General features: G+C 33.3%; 4 protein-coding genes across 6 annotated transcripts; 2 read left to right on the plus strand and 2 right to left on the minus strand.

Annotated features, from left to right (window-relative positions):
• The first annotated feature begins 70 nt into the window (after window positions 1-70).
• Window positions 71-6642, plus strand: LOC100877362 (anoctamin 1). Of its 3 annotated transcripts, none has more exons than XM_012287151.2 (11): window positions 71-352; window positions 720-1099; window positions 1209-1334; window positions 1408-1887; window positions 3123-3516; window positions 3586-3818; window positions 3903-4100; window positions 4175-4604; window positions 4680-4885; window positions 4964-5251; window positions 5331-6642. In XM_012287151.2, the coding sequence occupies exons 2-11, from the start codon at window positions 782-784 to the stop codon at window positions 5643-5645; spliced, it is 2988 nt and encodes a 995-aa protein (XP_012142541.2). In that variant the 5' UTR covers window positions 71-352; window positions 720-781; the 3' UTR covers window positions 5646-6642. The 3 variants fall into 3 exon arrangements, with proteins under 3 accessions (XP_012142541.2, XP_012142542.2, XP_076389595.1); XM_012287152.2 differs by having other exon boundaries at window positions 788-1099; XM_076533480.1 differs by having other exon boundaries at window positions 4175-4885.
• Window positions 6329-8951, minus strand: LOC100880940 (uncharacterized). The gene is made up of 2 exons (XM_076533609.1): window positions 8794-8951; window positions 6329-7566 (listed from the first exon to the last, which is right to left on the minus strand). The coding sequence occupies exons 1-2, from the start codon at window positions 8933-8935 to the stop codon at window positions 7082-7084; spliced, it is 627 nt and encodes a 208-aa protein (XP_076389724.1). The 5' UTR covers window positions 8936-8951; the 3' UTR covers window positions 6329-7081.
• Window positions 8952-9301: 350 nt separating this feature from the next.
• On the minus strand, window positions 9302-11392 carry LOC105662694 (uncharacterized). The gene is made up of 2 exons (XM_012287177.2): window positions 11252-11392; window positions 9302-10104 (listed from the first exon to the last, which is right to left on the minus strand). The coding sequence occupies exons 1-2, from the start codon at window positions 11310-11312 to the stop codon at window positions 9620-9622; spliced, it is 546 nt and encodes a 181-aa protein (XP_012142567.2). The 5' UTR covers window positions 11313-11392; the 3' UTR covers window positions 9302-9619.
• Window positions 11393-15198: 3806 nt separating this feature from the next.
• Window positions 15199-17343, plus strand: LOC105662686 (uncharacterized). The gene is made up of 2 exons (XM_012287143.2): window positions 15199-15339; window positions 16354-17343. Exons 1-2 carry the CDS (start codon window positions 15282-15284, stop codon window positions 16836-16838), a joined length of 543 nt encoding a protein of 180 aa, XP_012142533.2. The 5' UTR covers window positions 15199-15281; the 3' UTR covers window positions 16839-17343.
• Window positions 17344-19215: the final 1872 nt, after the last annotated feature.

Here is a 19215-nt window from a genome sequence, read left to right on the forward strand (position 1 = left end):
ATGTTTTTTGTCCGTTTGTAAATACGTTTGTGACGGTCCTGTTGTAATACTATAGATAGTAATGTGAATCAGGGGCTATGATCCATCTTGACCATTACATGTTTTTTATATTAATATGTATACGCACTATAGTTAATACACTTGGTATACATAATGCACTCGAAAATGCAAAAAAATTAAGTACTTAATATAATTAGAAAACGCAATCAAGGTGTATGAATGTTGTAAAAGGAGGGTTAAGAATATGAATAACAATGAAATCACATATCAATACAAATACGTGACAAGTTCCTGGCTCCATATCTAAACAGCATCCGGAGTTAAAGATATCCGATGGAAATATGATCATTCTGTAAGGATATTACGTATTTTTATTATTGCTTTTCATAGTAGAAAGTTTAGCAAAAATTGTGGTTAGATTTGCGCAAAGTTAATCATGTAACATTTTTTATCACGTATTTTAATTAGCACCTTTTATGTGTCTATTGCAATAATACATGTGCAGTAATTTATTTTTTTATGTAATATTAATCTATGAACCGTATACTAAATTCTTACTTATTCTTGTTGCTTGTGTCTATTATGTTGCTTAGTTGTAGTATTTATTTAGTTTGCTGCAAAGTTATAATTTGAGATTAGATAAGATATATCTATAAAAGAAAAAGTTATAACATTTTCTTTTGAGTATACACATATCTTTTTATTTGGCTTGCATGTAGTACACATTGTTTGATACAAGTAAGTAGAATTTGGATATTGATCAATTGAATTAACAAAAAAAATGAAGGAGGATGACGAGGAAGTTTCTGTCCCATGGATACAAGATCGTAGAAATAATACATCTGAAGTAAGTGTTTATCAGTCGGTACAAAGTGATTTAAATGCAGGATCCTTGCAAACTTTGTATCAAAGTCTTCGCAATATTCCACTCAATGGTATTGCAAGTATGAGCAGTTTGAATAGTATGCACAGTGTATTCTCTATGGAAGAGATTGAACAAACACGTAATCAGGATGGATCAATAATTAATGATACTGATGAAACAGTAATTGAAGGCAGTTGTACGGATCTGCGGAACATTAGAAGAGGATCAAGATCGGTAAATCAAAATTTATTTATACATAGAATTTATACTTATTTAAAACTTCATTGATAATAGCAAAAGGATGTAACATGAAACATAGAATATTAATTATCCTCCTTTGCAGGTTTCCAATTATGGTGCAATGTTTAGTTTATATTTCCGTGATGAAATCCGAACCATTGATTTTGTTCTTGTCTGGGACGAATATGACACAGGAGCTCAAACATATCGCAACACTGAATACAGACGTGTAAGTACATAATTATGTGTAAATGAATAAATAAATAATTTTTATATACTTCATATTTATTTGTCATTTCTAGATATTTGAAAAAAATTTAGAAAAGGAAGGCTTAAATTTAGAATATGAACAAGCAGAACCAAATGGTTTACATTTTATAAAAGTACATGCACCTCGAGATGTATTAAGACGATATGCTGAAATATTAAAACTTAGACTGCCAATGAAGGAATTACCTGGCATGGTAATTTCTGAAAATCGTAGTAATACGTTAATCGAAGAAGTCAATACATTCTTTAGAAGATTCATGAAAAAATATTATGTTGATAAAACCATTTTTCCAACCATGAAGCACAGTTTTACAGCAGTCTACAGTCGCGACAAAGAATATTTGTTCGATTTAGATTCCCCTAACTTTTTTACTCCTGCAACTCGTGCCAGAATCGTGCAATTTATCTTAGATAGAACCAGATTTACTGAGACTAAGCATGACGATTTTGCATTTGGAATGGAAAGATTAATTTCGGAAAAAGCGTATGTAGCAGCATATCCCCTTCATGACGTAAGTTCCTTTCTTTTTTTATTGTTTAATAATTGTATAAATTATTTATTAAACGATTATCAGAATGAGAAGGATAATGATTTATACATTTTGATGAGTAATATTGTCAAATATTAATTTTAGTATCTGAATTTCGATTTTCCGATAAGTTGTGTACTTTTAAAACTTTTATTATATTTACCAAGTTATTGTTCGCTCGCACGTTCCAAACTGCTTATTCATCGAAAAATCCTCGTAGGATCTATTCACAATTCGTCTATGTCTAGCCTTTTGTCTTCGAGAATACGACCTGACTTTAAGGACATAAAACGGCTTATAGGATTACTGTTTATTACTCTAAGCAATTTTTATATACGTCTATAAATGGGCAGGGTCCAATGGCGGTATCCTAGTCTGGGTCTATAATACAGCCACCTGGTATTACTCCTCCTTTTGTCTATCGATTCATAGTATTCGAACCGGGGATTTAAATTGTACATTTAACTGTACCTTTAAATCCTAGTTTAAAGGTACAGCAAAAACCACGCTTGCGCACATTCATTTGATGAATCATTTTTACTTTAGAATTAACATAAAATGTAACTCGTAAATGTAACATTAAATAAAATAACAAATAATTGGTTATAAGAGAATGTATTGAGATTATGGATGGTTTATAAGACTTATTTTTATTCCATTTTCACAAGGTTGAATTTCTTTTTAACATTGAATTTTACACCTAACATTATATTTATTTCTGTTTCTTCAGAATTAACTAAAAATAAGACAAATATAACATTTCTGTATTTTTTAGGAAAGTTCTGTAAGTTTAGATCTAAATTTTATTACTTTGAAGGGTGCCATAAAAGGAAGGTTCCACAATTTCCTTTTTCTAAGGATTATTTGGGATAGTTTAAGAATTGCAATAATCTTCACGTTTAAAGGCTAGACAGTATTGTATCTATATCTTACTCATACCTATCTGGTCCCTCGTACCTGTACGATTAACGAAATGACCGTTAATACTTTATCTTACTATCAGTTCTCTAAAAGTATTTAAATTTACTACAGTTGTAAAATTTATTACGATCCGAACCAAACCTCGTTGTTAGGATGACAATTCTTGCTATTTGCGGCTTTTAAAACGAATAAACATCATGAAAAAATACTATATAAGAATTTATTTTTATTTTTAGAAAAATTAGTTTGAATACTCAAGTGTAATAAAAGTACAGTATGTATTTTTTTATTTATAGGGTGACCTACATGCACAGGATTGTATGAGATCTCTTTTATACAACGAATGGGCAAGCCTAAGAAAATGTCTTCATTATCAACCTTTAGATTATATCAAAGAGTATTTTGGTGTCAAGATTGGACTCTACTTCGCTTGGCTTGGGTTCTATACGCACATGCTAATACCTGCTAGCATTGTTGGTCTTTTATGTTTTATATATAGTTGTGCAACTTTATATTCCAATGAACCAAGTGAAGATATTTGTAATGGGAACGGTACTATTGAAATGTGCCCACTGTGTGATCATTTTTGCGGATATTGGGATTTGAAAGAAACTTGTCTGCATGCAAGGATTACATATTTATTTGATAACCCATCTACTGTATTCTTCTCAATATTTATGTCATTATGGGGTAAGTGTGTATCACTGAATATGACTATTATTAGATTAGATGTTTTATTTTTTATGTTATTTTTGTCAGCAACATTATTCTTGGAATTGTGGAAAAGATATTCAGTAGAAATAACTCATAGATGGGACTTGACTGGTTTGGATGCTCAAGAGGAACACCCTCGACCCCAGTACTTAGCACGTTTAGCGCATATAAAGAAAAAGTCTGTCAATATTATTACAAATACAGAAGAACCAAAGGTTCCATTTTGGAAAATGAGAGTCCCAGCCACGATCCTCAGCTTCTCTGTTGTTTTATTGCTGGTTTGTTTATGCTTATAGGAAAGAACTTATCGAGTAATATCCTTTTAATAACAAAATTCTCTTTAATTGCGCTTCATATTGTAGATTGCTGTAGCGATGGCTGCCGTATTAGGAGTTGTTTTATATAGAATGTCCGTTTTAACTGCATTAAGTGTTTACGGCCATCCCATGGTAACAAGTTATGCAATCCTTTTTACTACAGCTACTGCGGCTAGTATTAATTTGTGCTGCATTATTGTGTTTAATTGGGTTTACGTTTGGCTGGCTGAATATTTAACAGAGGTATCTATATCAATATTATAACAACGGAATGATTTCCATCAATTTTTTAATAATATTTGTTTTTATTTTTACAGATCGAACTCCTTCGTACTCAGACTGAATTCGATGACAGTTTAACGTTAAAAATATATTTATTAGAATTTGTCAATTACTATGCGTCCATTTTTTATATAGCATTTTTCAAAGGAAAGTTTGTTGGTTACCCAGGAAAGTATAGGCGTTTCTTCCGTTATCGACAAGAAGAATGTGGTCCAGGTGGTTGCCTTATGGAATTATGTATTCAATTAAGCATCATTATGATCGGAAAGCAAGCTATGAATACAATATTAGAAATGCTTTTCCCGCTATTTTTTAAATGGCTAAATACTTTGAAAGTACATGTCGGAATGAAAACGAAAGACGGAAAGAAAAAAGTCTCTTCCAGAAAGTATCTCCAATGGATTAAGGATTATAAGTTGGTGGAATGGGGTCCAAGAAGTTTATTTCCAGAATACTTGGAAATGGGTAATGATTTGAATCTCTCAAAGTTTATTAAATGTATTTACATTTTGTTTAACTTTTTATTACTATTAACCGTAGTTCTACAGTATGGATTTGTTACTATTTTCGTCGCTGCATTTCCATTAGCACCATTTTTTGCATTATTAAATAATGTCTTCGAAATGCGATTAGATGCCAAAAAGTTGCTAACAATGTATAGAAGGCCAGTTGGACAACGAGTTACGGACATAGGAATATGGTATCGCATTCTTGATTCCGTGTCGAAATTATCTGTAATAACTAATGTAAGTATTCTTTAATGAATCATATGTGTTTCTAAATTATATTTGATGAATACATTAAATAACAGAATTATATTTCAGGCATTCATTATAGCTTTTACGTCAAACTTTATACCAAGGTTAGTTTATCGGTTCACTGTCTCCGATAATTATTCTCTAGAAGGTTTCTTAGAACATTCTCTTTCAAAATTTAATACAAGTGATCTGCAAAATGGGACTGAACCGTATATTATACCTAGCTATGAACAAGTAGAAATATGTAGATATCCAGATTACAGAGAACCACCAGATTCGCCACATAAATATCAATATACAATTATGTTCTGGCACGTATTAGCTGCCAGATTAGCATTCGTCGTCGTGTTTGAGGTATAAGTTCAACATTCTCATTATAAAAAAGAGAACAAATCTTATATTCCTGATTTAATACAATTTTTGCTTTTTATAGAACGTTGTTGCTCTTATAATGATAATTTTGCGGTCGTGCATTCCCGACATAAATCCAAAATTACGAGATAAAATTCGACGCGAAGCATATATAACTAATGAAATAATTATTCAACAAGAAGCTCTTCGTGCTTGTGAAAGATCTACAGACGAAGCAGAAGCGAATCAGCATTTTACTACATTAAACGAAAATGCCAATCGATGGAATAGAGTAATGAGAAATAGTTTATCAAATTCGGAATTTGATTTAGAGGTCCACGGAAGTCCGGTATCTCCTGCTAATACACATACACTAGTTGGTCCAGCCGCGTTATAGTCATTATAGAATTCGAAACAATTGAAACATTTATTGATATTACGAAATATTACAATTACAGCTGTGATGCTAGTCACGCTTAAGTACCAATTTTATTGATATGCTTTTTAGGTGATATGAAAGTATCGAGAAAATTATTTACAAATTTGAATACTACTAATATTATCAGAGGTATATAATTATAAAAGATATACGCTATAATGTATACATATTTTTGATTAAGGGAAAGTAATTGATCTGAGAAGGAGAATTCTCCTTTTAAAACGCTTTAACTATGAATCTTACAACTCTGTTCCTTATAAATAAGACAAAGTAATTATAACAATTTAACTGATATTTAAGTGATACGTATACATGCTATGTTAAGTTCTTAAATCTTTATAAGAACGTTTATATAACATAAGCAACTAACTCCATTACTATTACGTCTTCTATAAATTTCGCTATATTGGATATATAGAAAATATGATTGAAATTGTTTTCAAGATTCTATGTACTGTTAACTGTTATGTTTATGGAGCTTTATAGCGAACAGATATTACTATGTTGATCAAGATCTTAATTTATGAATAGATTCATAAGTATTCCTTTGTTTAAAGTTCCTGTAAATAATTGTTACATGTGGGATTAATTTTCAAGGATGAATTCGCTATATTATGCTCATTATGGAATGTAGCAATTAATTATTATTTAAAAAATGACAAATTTTATTTATTTTCTTTTTAATAAAATATATCTTATCATAGCTAAGATCTACCTCTACTACGTATGAATTAATTACAAAGATCTTTATAAAATCTATGACACTTATTAACATTTTCAATTAAAATATATAAATATTTTCATACGCATAGCTGCCATCCTGATCAATATAGATATTTTTATGGGATTAATATAATGTAATCTATTTGTTACATGTATGTATAAATGTATGCAGTTTTTATGTTTTACAATGTAACTGATGAAGGTACACAAATAAATCATAATTTCATTACAATATGAATTTGTATATATACTAAATTTTTTTACATTATTTGAATGGATAATTTTCTAGAGCCAATAATGTTTTACCAAAAATTGAAACTAATTTGTACTTGAAATTTATCATCAAAGTAAAACTGTTATACCGACGGAATCCTGATTTACCGATTGATTTTCAGCAGCATAAAGAGGGTCTCTAAATTATCGAACGATGAAAAATCAGGGATTTTGCTACGCTTTTGACAATATTCCTAAATTATCCACTCGTGCTTAATGCACTATTCCTGAAGCCCTGAATCGTGCATTAAGCAAGCAGAGATATCTCAATAGATTAATTGCGAAAAAATCATCAGACGGTAATGTCATAATCCAATAACCAATACGAGCCTCGTGCAATACAAAGAATTCACAATTAATAATTTAATTTGTAATTCCTTGCTTGCATGTAAAAACATCTAACCTATCATCGGATACATTGTGTAGATAAAAACATCGGCATCTTTGTTACCACGTTTACCTTCATAATTTTTCAATACAAGCACCACATGCCCGATATTATGTGCCTTATTACTCGGTTTACCATTATAAAACACTTTCATTTTCGGTAAGGCAATGGGAAACTCATTATTTGCCAACGTTACATTCATAGTGTATTTGCCCTTGTTCAAAAGTTTCATTGCATCCTGGCTCATATTATGACTTAAAGCATGATGAGCCACCAAATTCTGGTCGTCTTTACTTAGGAAGCCAGATTTCGGTTGTCCTGTTGACTCGGAATATCTTTCTACGCTGTCTCGAGGGCCTGTAGCGTCTGGGTCAGATGCGTGTGCTCTTGGATGGCCAAGTTCCATGCATCCCTCGCATTGTGCGTTTTGCGATTTATCTATGTACTTTCCAGCAGCGGCCGCTGATTTGCCGACGTATCGGGCACCGTTTGCACCTATTATCAATATCGTCGTTATCGTTTGGCAGGAAGTTTTGAATCTTGGGAATTTGATGGTTTGGAAATTTCGGAGTAAGGACACTTGGTGATCAAGTTTTGGATCTTGGGAATTTTGGGATTTGGAAATTTACGTATTTGGGAGATTGAGGATTTGGAAATTTCGGATTAAGGACACTTGGTGATCAAGTTTTGGATCTTGGGAATTTGAGGATTTGAAAATTTTGGGGATTTGGGAAGCTTGGGACTTGGGAAGCTTGGGATTTGGGAAGCTTGGGATTTGGGAAGCTTGGGATTTGGGAAGCTTGGGATTTGGGAAGCTTGGGATTTTGGAAGCTTGGAACTTGGGAAGCTTGGGATTTGGGAAGTTTGGAATTTGGGAACTTTGGGATTTAGGAAGCTTGAGATTTGGAAGCTTGGGATTTGGGAAGCTTGAGATTTTGGAAGCTTGGAACTTGGGAAGCTTGGGATTTGGGAAGCTTGGGATTTGGGAAGCTTGAGATTTGGGAAGCTTGGGATTTGGGAAGCATGGGATTTGGGAAGCTTGGAATTTGGGAAGCTTGGGATTTAGGAAGCTTGGGATTTGGGAAGCTTGGGATTTTGGAAGCTTGGAACTTGGGAAGCTTGGGATTTGGGAAGCTTGGAATTTGGGAACTTTGGGATTTAGGAAGCTTGAGATTTGGAAGCTTGGGATTTGGGAAGCTTGAGATTTTGGAAGCTTGGAATTTGGAAAGTTTGGGATTTGGGAAGCTTGGGATTTGGGAAGCTTGGTATTTGGGAAGCTTGGGATTTGGGAAGCTTGGGATTTAGGGATTTTGAAATTTGGGAATTTTGGATTTGGAAATTTACGTATTTGGGAGTTTGAGGATTTGGAAATTTCGAAATAAGGACACTTGGTGATCAAGTTTTGGATCTTGGGAATTTGAGGATTTGGAAATTTCGGGGATTTGGGAATTTTGGGATTTGGAAGTTTTTGGATTTGGGAGTTTAGGGATTTGGAAATATACGTATTTGGGAATTTGTAGATTTGTAAATTTCAGAACAAGGACACTTGAAGATTTGAGGAACAGAGTGTAATTTATGAAATTTGTCGATTCTTAAATTTTAAATAAAAATTTGTTAATTTAGAATTTAATGGATCCAGGAAATCTTAAAAATTGGTTATTCATAAATGTTACAGAAGAGTTTAAGAAATATTGCCCAAGTTAATAATAAACGAATACGTACCATATATGGCAATTAATAATATAATGCAAAAGCTAAGAAAGCTGCGAAGTATATCAACGAACTGCATCTTGTTGTAAGTCCTGTTGCCTCGACTGTACAGTTTCAGTAAGTCTTCCGACGTGTCTCCCTCACAACTATGCATTTGCAGACTCGAGAACAGGAATATATACAGGACGTTTATTGCGAAATGTTAACGATATAACGGTACAAACTTTGTAGACTACATAGATTAGATTAAATCTGAGATTCAGAGATAAGGGCTAATGAAGAAGTACTCGTATCTTTGTCGTATCAGCTACACAACTTCAACGATATTAGAACTAATCATAAATAAATGGGATATTAATTACAGACAGGCTGAGTTTCTAAATTTCCAAATATCTTAATTTCGTGAATCCCCGAATTTACGAATTCCACGTGTTACTACATTTTACTGATTTCAGTATTTTTTACTTTATTTCATTTTTATTTTAAGAGAAAGGTCAAGTTGAGTATAATAAACTAAAAATTTGTACCTAGATACATTTATTATTCAAGCATATGTACACGCATAAGGCTTGTAGTAAGTTACAAGATAAAGCAGGGTCTGTATTCATATTTTCGTCCTATATTAAATCGAGGCAAGAATCGAACAATCTCACTCGGTATCGAAATTTTAAAACATTTCCTCCACTTATTTTCGACGTCCATTTTGTTACAGCAAAATCAATACGAAAGGATCCATCTTACTGTGACTACGAACCAAACCCACAGTCGCGGTTACGTTTCATTATCGAGATACAAATAAGGATTCGATTTTCACCTCAGTATAGCACCACTCTGAGCTTTACTTCTTCGGATAAATTGTCTGCACGAACACGTCGGCATTCTTGTCCTTCTTCTTTCCAGCTTGGTGACGTAATACTACTACAACTTCCTTGATATCGTACTCGTTCTTTGATGGGTGACCCTTGTTGTACTCCTTCATTTTCGGTAACTTGAAACCACCGAAATCTTTCGCCGACAACGTTACCGCTTCAGAGTTCTTACCCTTGTTCAGTTCGCTTATCGCATGCTGACTCTTCTGATTCATCAAAGCCTGATTGGCCACCGCATTTTGATCGCCTCTACTTAAGAAACCAGATTTCTGCGAGTTCGTCGAGTAGGAATAATTTTCTACGCTATCCAGCGGTCCACGAGCGGCAGGGTAGGATGCGTGGCCTCTTGGATGACCGGGTGCATTGCACCCGTCGCACTTTTTATTTTGCGAATTATCGAGGATAGCCGAGGCAGCGTTAGGTGTTCTGCCAATGTAACGGGCGCTGTCTAGACCTATCGTTGAACGTCGAAGTTTTAGTTTAATAGTTAAGAGTGGAAATCGAGGTGCAGAGGTTGCTCAAGGTGTTGGTAAGGTAGGTTGCAATTTGGAGGTGAGAGTTTTGAAATTTTGGGGTGAGGGAATTTGGGGTTTGGGTAGTTGAGGATTTGGGGGAATGGGAATTTGGGGATTTGGGAATTTAGGGGTTTTGGGATTTTGGGATTTTGGGATTTTGGGATTTGGAGATTTGGGGATTTGGGGATTTGAGGATTTGGGGATCTTGGGATTTGAGAAGCTTGGGATTTGGGAAGCTTGGAATTTGGGAAGTTTGGAATTTGGGAAGCTTGAGATTTGGGAAGCTTGGGATTTGGGAAGCTTGGGATTTGGGAAGCTTGGAATTTGGGAGGCTTGGGATTTCAGGATGTTGGGATTTGGGAAGCTTGGGATTTGGGAAGCTTGGGATTTGGGAAGCTTGGGATTTGGGAAGCTTGGGATTTGGAAAGCTTGGGACTTGGGAACCTTGGAATTTGGGAAGCTTGAGATTTGGGAAGCTTGGGATTTGGGAAGCTTGGGATTTGGGAAGCTTGGGATTTGGGAAGCTTGGGATTTGGGAAGCTTGGGATTTGGGAAGCTTGGGATTTGGGAAGCTTGGGATTTGGGAAGCTTGGAATTTGGGAAGCTTGAGATTTGGGAAGTTTGGGATTTGGGAAGCTTGGGATTTGGGAAGCTTGGGATTTGGGAAGCTTAGGATTTGGAAAGCTTGGGACTTGGGAAGCTTGGAATTTGGGAAGCTTGGAATTTGGGAAGCTTGGAATTTGGGAAGCTTGAGATTTGGGAAGTTTGGGATTTCAGGATCTTGGGATTTGGGAAGCTTGGGACTTGGGAAGCTTTATAATAGATTTGAAAAAATATAGAATCATAGAAGATTGAAACTCTAGTAACTTAAGATTGTAGAATTTTAACATTAAAATTTAAAAATGTAGAACTTTAGAAATTAAAAAATTTACAAATTTACAAATATAACAACTTAAAACTCAGAAATGTAATTTTATTCCTTCGAACTTAGAAATATTCTTGAGATACCCAAAAGTACTTTCAATCTTAAAGAAAGCGCTAGTAAATTCTCAAAGTTCTACAACTAGAAATAAGATGAGCACATACCCTCGAAGTTAACTAATAATATGAGGCAGAAGCCAAAGACGAAAGGAGTACGAGTAACCATTCTGAATGACTGATGTTACGTTAATGGCAGTCTACCTTTTTATATTGAACCTCTGTGCCCGACATCAGCCATTAACGAATCAAATTTCAGGGCAATTATAGTAAATATATCGCGATAAACAATGAAAGTAGGTTTCCGGGTCTATTTTCCATATTCTTCTATTCATATACTCTTTGTTCGGAAGGTGAATACATTATCATAACTAATGACATAATTAAAAATATTTAAGGAGGTTCAAGTTTAAATTTCCCGCATGTCGATCACGGCCGTCTTTATATTTCTTTCTTACGCGCGCTTTTTAAACGTTGCACTCATCTCTCTTTTCTTTTTTTATTTAAAATAAAATGTAAATCACTAATTTTAACTAGTTCATTCTTTAATTAATTTTCAATTAATCAGAAATGACATTAAGAAATAAATTTCCTTCGCCTTTCGTAATTGAATCGCTAAATTTTGCTGCGTTTTTGTTATCGATATGATCTGTTAATTATAGAGCTCTTATCTCGTATTACTTATTTACCGGTTTCAGTTGGTATTGAAAAACAGCCAAGGAAAAAAGTAATCAACGAAGTCATTTTAACCAGAATAATTTATTCTCGGTTTTAAACCATTGTTTGTTCGACGCATGTTATTTGTCAAACACTCTTTGTCGCAGTTGTTGAAAATTCGAGGCGGAAGTCGACGCAAAGTCGAATATCTGAGAACCCGTTTTTTAATCATTAACCCTTTAACCTACAACTTTTTAGTGCATCTAGTTAAATATTAGCTACAGTATCAAGGCAACTAAACAAACTTAAAATGTTAAGGATTTTTTATTTGGTGTCCTCAGTAATCCTTGATTACACAGATTGTTATTAGAATGGAATGCAAAATTGCAGTGAAAATACTGGTTTATCATATTCGACCGTGTCCAGGATATTTTGAAAAAAGAAAACACAATTTAATATGTAAAGATAGTGTATCCAGAATATTTTTAAAAAACAAAACACGATTTACATAGTATAACCGGTTGTATTAAACCGATAACGATAACAAATTGTTAATGAGTCTAACAAATTATGATAACGGTAAATTCCTATTGGTAACCTCGACTTATATATTGTATGACGCTTAACAGTTCTTGTATCACAAATTTAATTTTTAGAAAATAAGCATTCCGTGTTGCGATTGTAGCTTAGGTTTTTCTTGTATTATTTGACAATTTGGAATTTTGGAAATCTTTGAATAAAAATTGAAGTTGGAGAGGGAAGACGAAGGGAGAGGAATTGTGAAAGAAATTTTTTAGAAATTTATTGTTGTGAAAAATATATTTTGCGAAGGTACAATTGTATTTCATAGATCAATGTTTTAACTTTTTCTTTATGGTACAGTAAATAAAAAAATATTTCTATTTGGGTTTATAAACAATTATATTAAGTATTAAAGATATTGAAACATGATCGGTCCATTATCTAAAATCTAAAATGACGCCATCTTGACGTAACTCTCGCTCCACATGCAACCCTATTGAGACTTTCCATAGTATCAATATAAAATATTGCAAAGTTAATGTAAAAGGTACTGACAATATATCAGCGTTAAAAAGACCAAAAACGAATTTATTGCACACAGTTGATTTTTAAATATGCAAATAATTCAACTTTTCGAAACCCAATCCTTATTACGTAGCTCAGACGCATTTACAATAATTACCTCAGACTTATTTACCGTAATTATTTTAGACGTGTTTGCTACAATTATTTCAAATATTTACCGCAATTAATCAGACATTCTGTATATTATTTTCACCTCATAATTCCGTCTTTCACATCTTTTCAATTATACCTTTGACTTCACATATTTTTCAAATTTAAAACTTAGGGGCACCTAATTTAGCCCTTGAGAGGCGTCTTTCAGGCGCCATTTACGACGGTAAATCGTTCGATTTAATACAATAATTTGAAATAAAAATTATTTAATTAATTCTTTAATAGTTCTCAAGTGATGTATAAAAACAGTGTAAATTATTAGTAAAGAAATAACCTCGAAAGAACTCATTTAACATTCCAATTAATATTTTCAAGTTACCGTTCATACATTACCCTATCAGTTACATCAATCACTGTTCCCAACGTGTCAAAACACGTTCATAGATACTCTATCTTCGTAGCAACAAAGTTTAAATTAAAATTGTCAGTTCCAACACATAATTCACGCATGATTTGGAATAAATAATATAGTAGAAAAAACAAGTGGACGATAAATTAAGAATTGATTGTTTAATATACACGTTAATTGAATGTGATTGATTGATCTTGTATTTCGGTCAAATCATCACGCATTTCAAGAATGACATCTTATAATAACAAATTTTATAATAAAGAAACAAAAGAAATTTGTGTACCAGTTATTTTATAGTATCAATTACATTATTTTTGACATCGATTACATCGATTATATATTCAATCGTGCTGTAATCGTAATTATAGTTGCATTAAACCACTAAAATAAATTAAATTAAAGTACTCCTGAATTTTAAGATTGGAAGTATTAAAAAGAATACGTACCATAAAGGTTGACCAATAAAACGATTAGGAAGCAGTAGGCAAAATGTCCCTGGAACCTCATTTTCATAAATGACGGTTTGTCAGGAGTGCTCGGCCTTTTATATTTTTAACCGATTTCGAAAAAGGAGGAGGTTACTCAATTCGATCAGTATATTTTTCTCCGTAAATGTTGAAAGGGTCTTTAACGCAAATTTTAAAATTCTATCCCCACTACTGGGAGGATCCCCTCAAAATTAATTAAGAATGAAACACGATTAGTCGCCGAAACGAAAATGTTCTGAATACAAATTTCCCGTGCATCGACCATTCCGATACTTTCTCCCTACCTGCCATTTTCTTCTCTCCGAACAGATTTGAATAATAAAATCTCGTTCAGTTTTGTTTGAAGCTTCATTCGCAGCAACAAAAAAGTAGCACAATTACGTATTATATTTTACATCATTAATGATCGTTAGACTTAACTATTACTTAATGACATTTTCGTCAGGTATCAATAAAACATCGTTTGAGTAACAATATATAATATCAATATACATCATGTACCAATATGCATCATATATACATCACATCCAATATCAATATACATATATTATCATGTATTTACAATTTATAATAAATGAAAAACTTTGTCACTAACTCTGCACTGCATACATTTGATTGAGAAATCGTTTGTAGATCTACTTTGTAGATTAAACAGCTGGTAGATAAAAGAAATTATGAAGTGCAAAGAGTTAATGGGTTATCTATACAGGAAAATTCTTTATCTCGGAGAACTTCCCTTTTTTTTAGATAAGTCATAGAACAGAGAGAGTGTTTGAACGAAGAAAGAAGAATAAGTGTGAAGAAAAGTCACTTATGTACAGGGTGAGTCACCTAACGCTTGCACCTCAAATATCTTTGTTGTTTTTATTCTCAAACATCTTGAGAACAACGTTGAGTGGTTTGGTGAGGTTCAGAAAAAAAATTTGTATTAGATCATCGTTTTAAAAATATATAAAATGCAGCTATTTCGCATCCATGTTTTAGTTTTACATATTTACTGTCTGTGATCTTAAAGGACCATGTAATAAATTTAGTCCCTTTATTCCTAATGAAAGGACTAAAATTCTAGGTGTTTAACAAAGGGTAGTTTCACTAAAAAAAATGAAAATTACCGTTATATTTTTAAAAGAAACGAAAGAAAAATAAAAGTTTTGCAACGAGTGAGCTTCACCGAGCCATTCAACATTGTTCTCAAGACATTTGACGTATCTTTCAAAACAACAAAGATATTTGAGGTTCAAACGTTAGATGACGCACCCTGTATATCACTACTGTTATCATGCCGGGAGAGGTCATATCTCGGGATTATCTCAATACTAAACTTCGAAAATGGCGAATTAATAAAAGGACGGGAGTTTCTGGCGGACCGTCATTTGGTAAAATGATGTTATATGTGCAATTAGCATACTGTGTAATTATATTACTTGCGAACCTACAAAGTATGTATACTTCTTATTACATTCAGTTTTGGAAAGTTTGGTAATAATGTCATATTAATGTACGAGGCAGTTTGCAACTTTGAAATTATTTATTGCAAAAATGTGGTTATGTAGATTTGGAGTTGTTTCCTGTGAGCCTTTGAGTAACATATTAATGAATTATGGGTTTCTTATTGGTTATGATAAATTACTCTTCTATGTTACAAAAATTGATTTGCATAGAGGTTGATTTTATCGAAGTGAAAAATTAGCATATGCATTAACTTATGGTTCATTTATTCATTCTTTTGGTTTATAATTAATTGCAAACTTCGTGTGCCAGATATTCTCCAAGTTTTCCAATTCAGAAATTACTAAATCTCTAAATTATACATTAGTCAATTTCCAAAACCTTGAATTTCCAAGTTCTAAATATGGAAATCCTCAAGTTCCTAAATTTGCAAAGTCATACTTCACATGTGCCAACACTCAAATTTCCAAATCTGCGAATTCTATTATTCAGAAATGACCAAATCTCTAAATTGTACAGTTTCCAACTTCCAAAACCTTGAATTTCCAAGTTCTAAATATGGAAACCCTCAATTCCTAAATTTGCAAAGTCATACTTCACATGTGCCAACACTCAAATTTCCAAATCTACGAATTCTATTATCTAGAAATGATCAAATCTCTAATTTGTACACTCTCCAACTTCCAGAACCTTGAATTTCCAAGTTCCAAATATGGAAACCCTCAAGTTCCTAAATTTCCAATCTCATACATCACATGTGCCAACACTCAAATTTCCACATCCACAACTTCTATCAAAAAATACCAAACCTCTCATTCTTACACTTCCCAATCTCCAAAACCTTAAATCTCCAATCCCCAAAAACCAAAACCCTCAATTCCCAAACTCACACTCTCCAATCCCACATGCAATAATTCTTCCCACTCTTAAACCTAACCTCCTTTATCTCTTTAAACCTAACCTCCGAAAATTCCAAGAATAAAAGAACATACGATTAACAACAGATGCAGCCAGCGCCAAATACAGTGGAGTATCAGCCAATTCCGCGGGAGCGGTTCTCGATCATTCACAAAACGCCATGTGCGATTCGTGCAACGCCCCTGGGCATCCAAGAGGACACGCTTCGGATCCAACGCAACAAGGACCCCTCGACAGCGTCGAAAATTATTCCCGTACCACGAAGAGCAGGAAATCTGGGTTCTTAAACAGGTACGATCAGAACGTGGTGGCTCATTTTATTCTGAGGTCTCAAAGAAGTCAGCGAGCGATGGCGATCTTGAACAGAGGCGAATCTTCGGCGTCGCTGACGTTTTCGGTTGGGGAGCTGCAAATTAATTTTCCGATGATGAAGGAGTGGAATATGGGTCTTCCTTATACGGACGAAATGCCGACGAATCATGTTGTAATTGTGTTACGGCACCATCAGGGTAAACGGGGTGATCCGAATGCTGAGGTTTTTGTACAAACGATTTATCCGAAGCAATGGTAGACTGTTGGTTTATTTGGCAGTCACGGTTTATTTGATACTGGTACATTAACCCTTTGCGCTCAAGAGGTGACTCAGTCACCATTGTATTTAATACAATAATTTGAAATAATTAATTCTATAATAACGCTCATATGATGTATAAACATAATGAAATAGACAATAGTGGAAATAAATAGAAGGGAAATAATAATCTTAAAAGAACTCGTTTAGAATTTTAATTAATATTTTAAAGTTACTGTTTGCAAGCAGTAAAATTATCTTCGAGTGCAAAGGGTTAACCCTCTGTAATATGACGCGCGTGATGTATACACATAGTGAAACAATTGTGGAAATTATTAGTGGAGAAATAATAACCCGTTGCACTATTTTGACGAGTCAGACTCGTGACGCATTCGGCCGTGATCAATTTTACTTGAATTTTCAGTACTCTTCAGTTTGAAGTTCGAATCCAATTATAAGTTGTATAGTCAACGATTGCATAATAAAATATTGATATAACATTTCACATTCTTTTGTTTGTATTAATATTGCAGCTCTAATTAGTCAGTTCTTAATGACGCACCTGACAAATGAGCCATAGTGCAAGGGGTTAACCTCAAAAGAATTCATTTAACTTTTTATCTAAGTTTTAAACATTACTGTTTGTGAACAGTCAAATTACGATCGACTGCAAAGGGTTAACTCGATGCAAGGCGAATTGAGAAATATTGGATATTTATTTAAATTGTAATGGTGAAATTAGACTGTGTATTGAGCTGTGGATTTTTGGACTGATTGTAACTTTGCTTTTTATGTATTTTGTACGGAGACACTTTTTTATCAGTTTATTAATAATAAAATATACTTTAAATTGGATAAAAAGTTTCATGTAATTACAATCTTTTTCCAGTGATTCCTATTTTATAGTTTAGCCAGACAAAATTAACTCTAAAAGTCCATTGTTAGTATTGATGAGAGATTTTTTCAAATAAATTTCGACTATAAGAGTGTTTTGAAGAAATGAATGATTTAAGATTTTAGGGTGAACGTCCTGATTTTGTGCACTTTGTTTAAGTGTCAAAGAATGCTAACTTGATATGATGTTATCTGACTTCAACTTATTGTACTTGGAGTTCACATTGTTTGACTGAACCCTTGTATTGTATGACTATTCTGTTTATGTGAGCGATGTTGCAAAATTTCAGTTTACGAAAGCTGACACTGAAAATTAACGTCATTTATGGGAACGAAAATTTGCAAATTAAAATTTGAGCAGACAAGTAGATATGGTATGGTTGTTCCCCTTAAGCTAGGAAATGACCGACCCTGACACATAGTATCGAAAAGCTGAACTATGACAACAAAATTTTGTAAAATTTAAGAAAATCTTCATACTGTTAGTTCTGGGAGAATTTTGTAAACAAGCTTGCTTTTTATAGAAGAAAATATTTGTGAAAACGGTATTTGGTGATTGGGAAGAAATATTTTTATTGTACTGATGTCATTACGTGTATTACCGACCGAGCACGATATGAGTAAACTGTTTTGAACATATAATTTACATTCGGGTCCATGGAAAATATTGCAAACAGTATAAAATCAATATTAATAAGTATATAATTAATATATAGCATATTAATTAATGTTAATTGCGTTTTTAGGAAAATTGAACAAGTGGCGCCATCTCTCCAGCGAACAGGGTGAACTACACACTTTTGAAACTGTAGGTTCATTAGTTCTCATTTCTACCATCAGAGGGCAGCACATTCTCAAGTGGCGCCATCTCTCCGGCGAACAGGGTGAACTACACACTTTTGAAACTCTACTTTCATTAGTTCTCATTTCTATCACCAGAGGGCAGCACATTCTCACGTGGCGCCGTCTAGCGGGGAAGATGAGAACTAACGAAGCTGCTGTTTCAAAAGTGTGTAGTTCACCCTGTTCGCCGGAGAGATGGCGCTACATGTTCAATTTTTTTAAAAATCCAATTTACATTGATTTTATTGCTTAATATGCTATGTATTCATTATATATCTATTAATATTGACTTTATACTGTTTGTAATATATTCTGCGGGTTCGAAAATGTGCTTTATGTATTCAGAACACTATACCGTATCTCATCGACTATGTAAGCAATGACATAGGCATTGCAAAAAATTTTTTTCGAGTTGCAAAAATCCTTCTCACACATATTTTCTTTCGTATAAGACTCTATTTGTAAAATTTACTTTGAAGTTTCTTCAAAATTGCAATTACTTTATTTCAATAGTTTCATGCCTTACTGCTAGGTGATTCTAGTTGAACTTTCCAGATTGCCCACACGTGAACTCAAACTTTAAAAAATATTTAAAAATGAGGCTTCTAAAAAACTATAAAACTATTAAACAATACACTAA

The sequence above is a fragment of the Megachile rotundata genome, chromosome 1 (assembly GCF_050947335.1).
Source record: "Megachile rotundata isolate GNS110a chromosome 1, iyMegRotu1, whole genome shotgun sequence".
NCBI classification, from domain to species: Eukaryota; Metazoa; Arthropoda; class Insecta; order Hymenoptera; family Megachilidae; genus Megachile; species Megachile rotundata.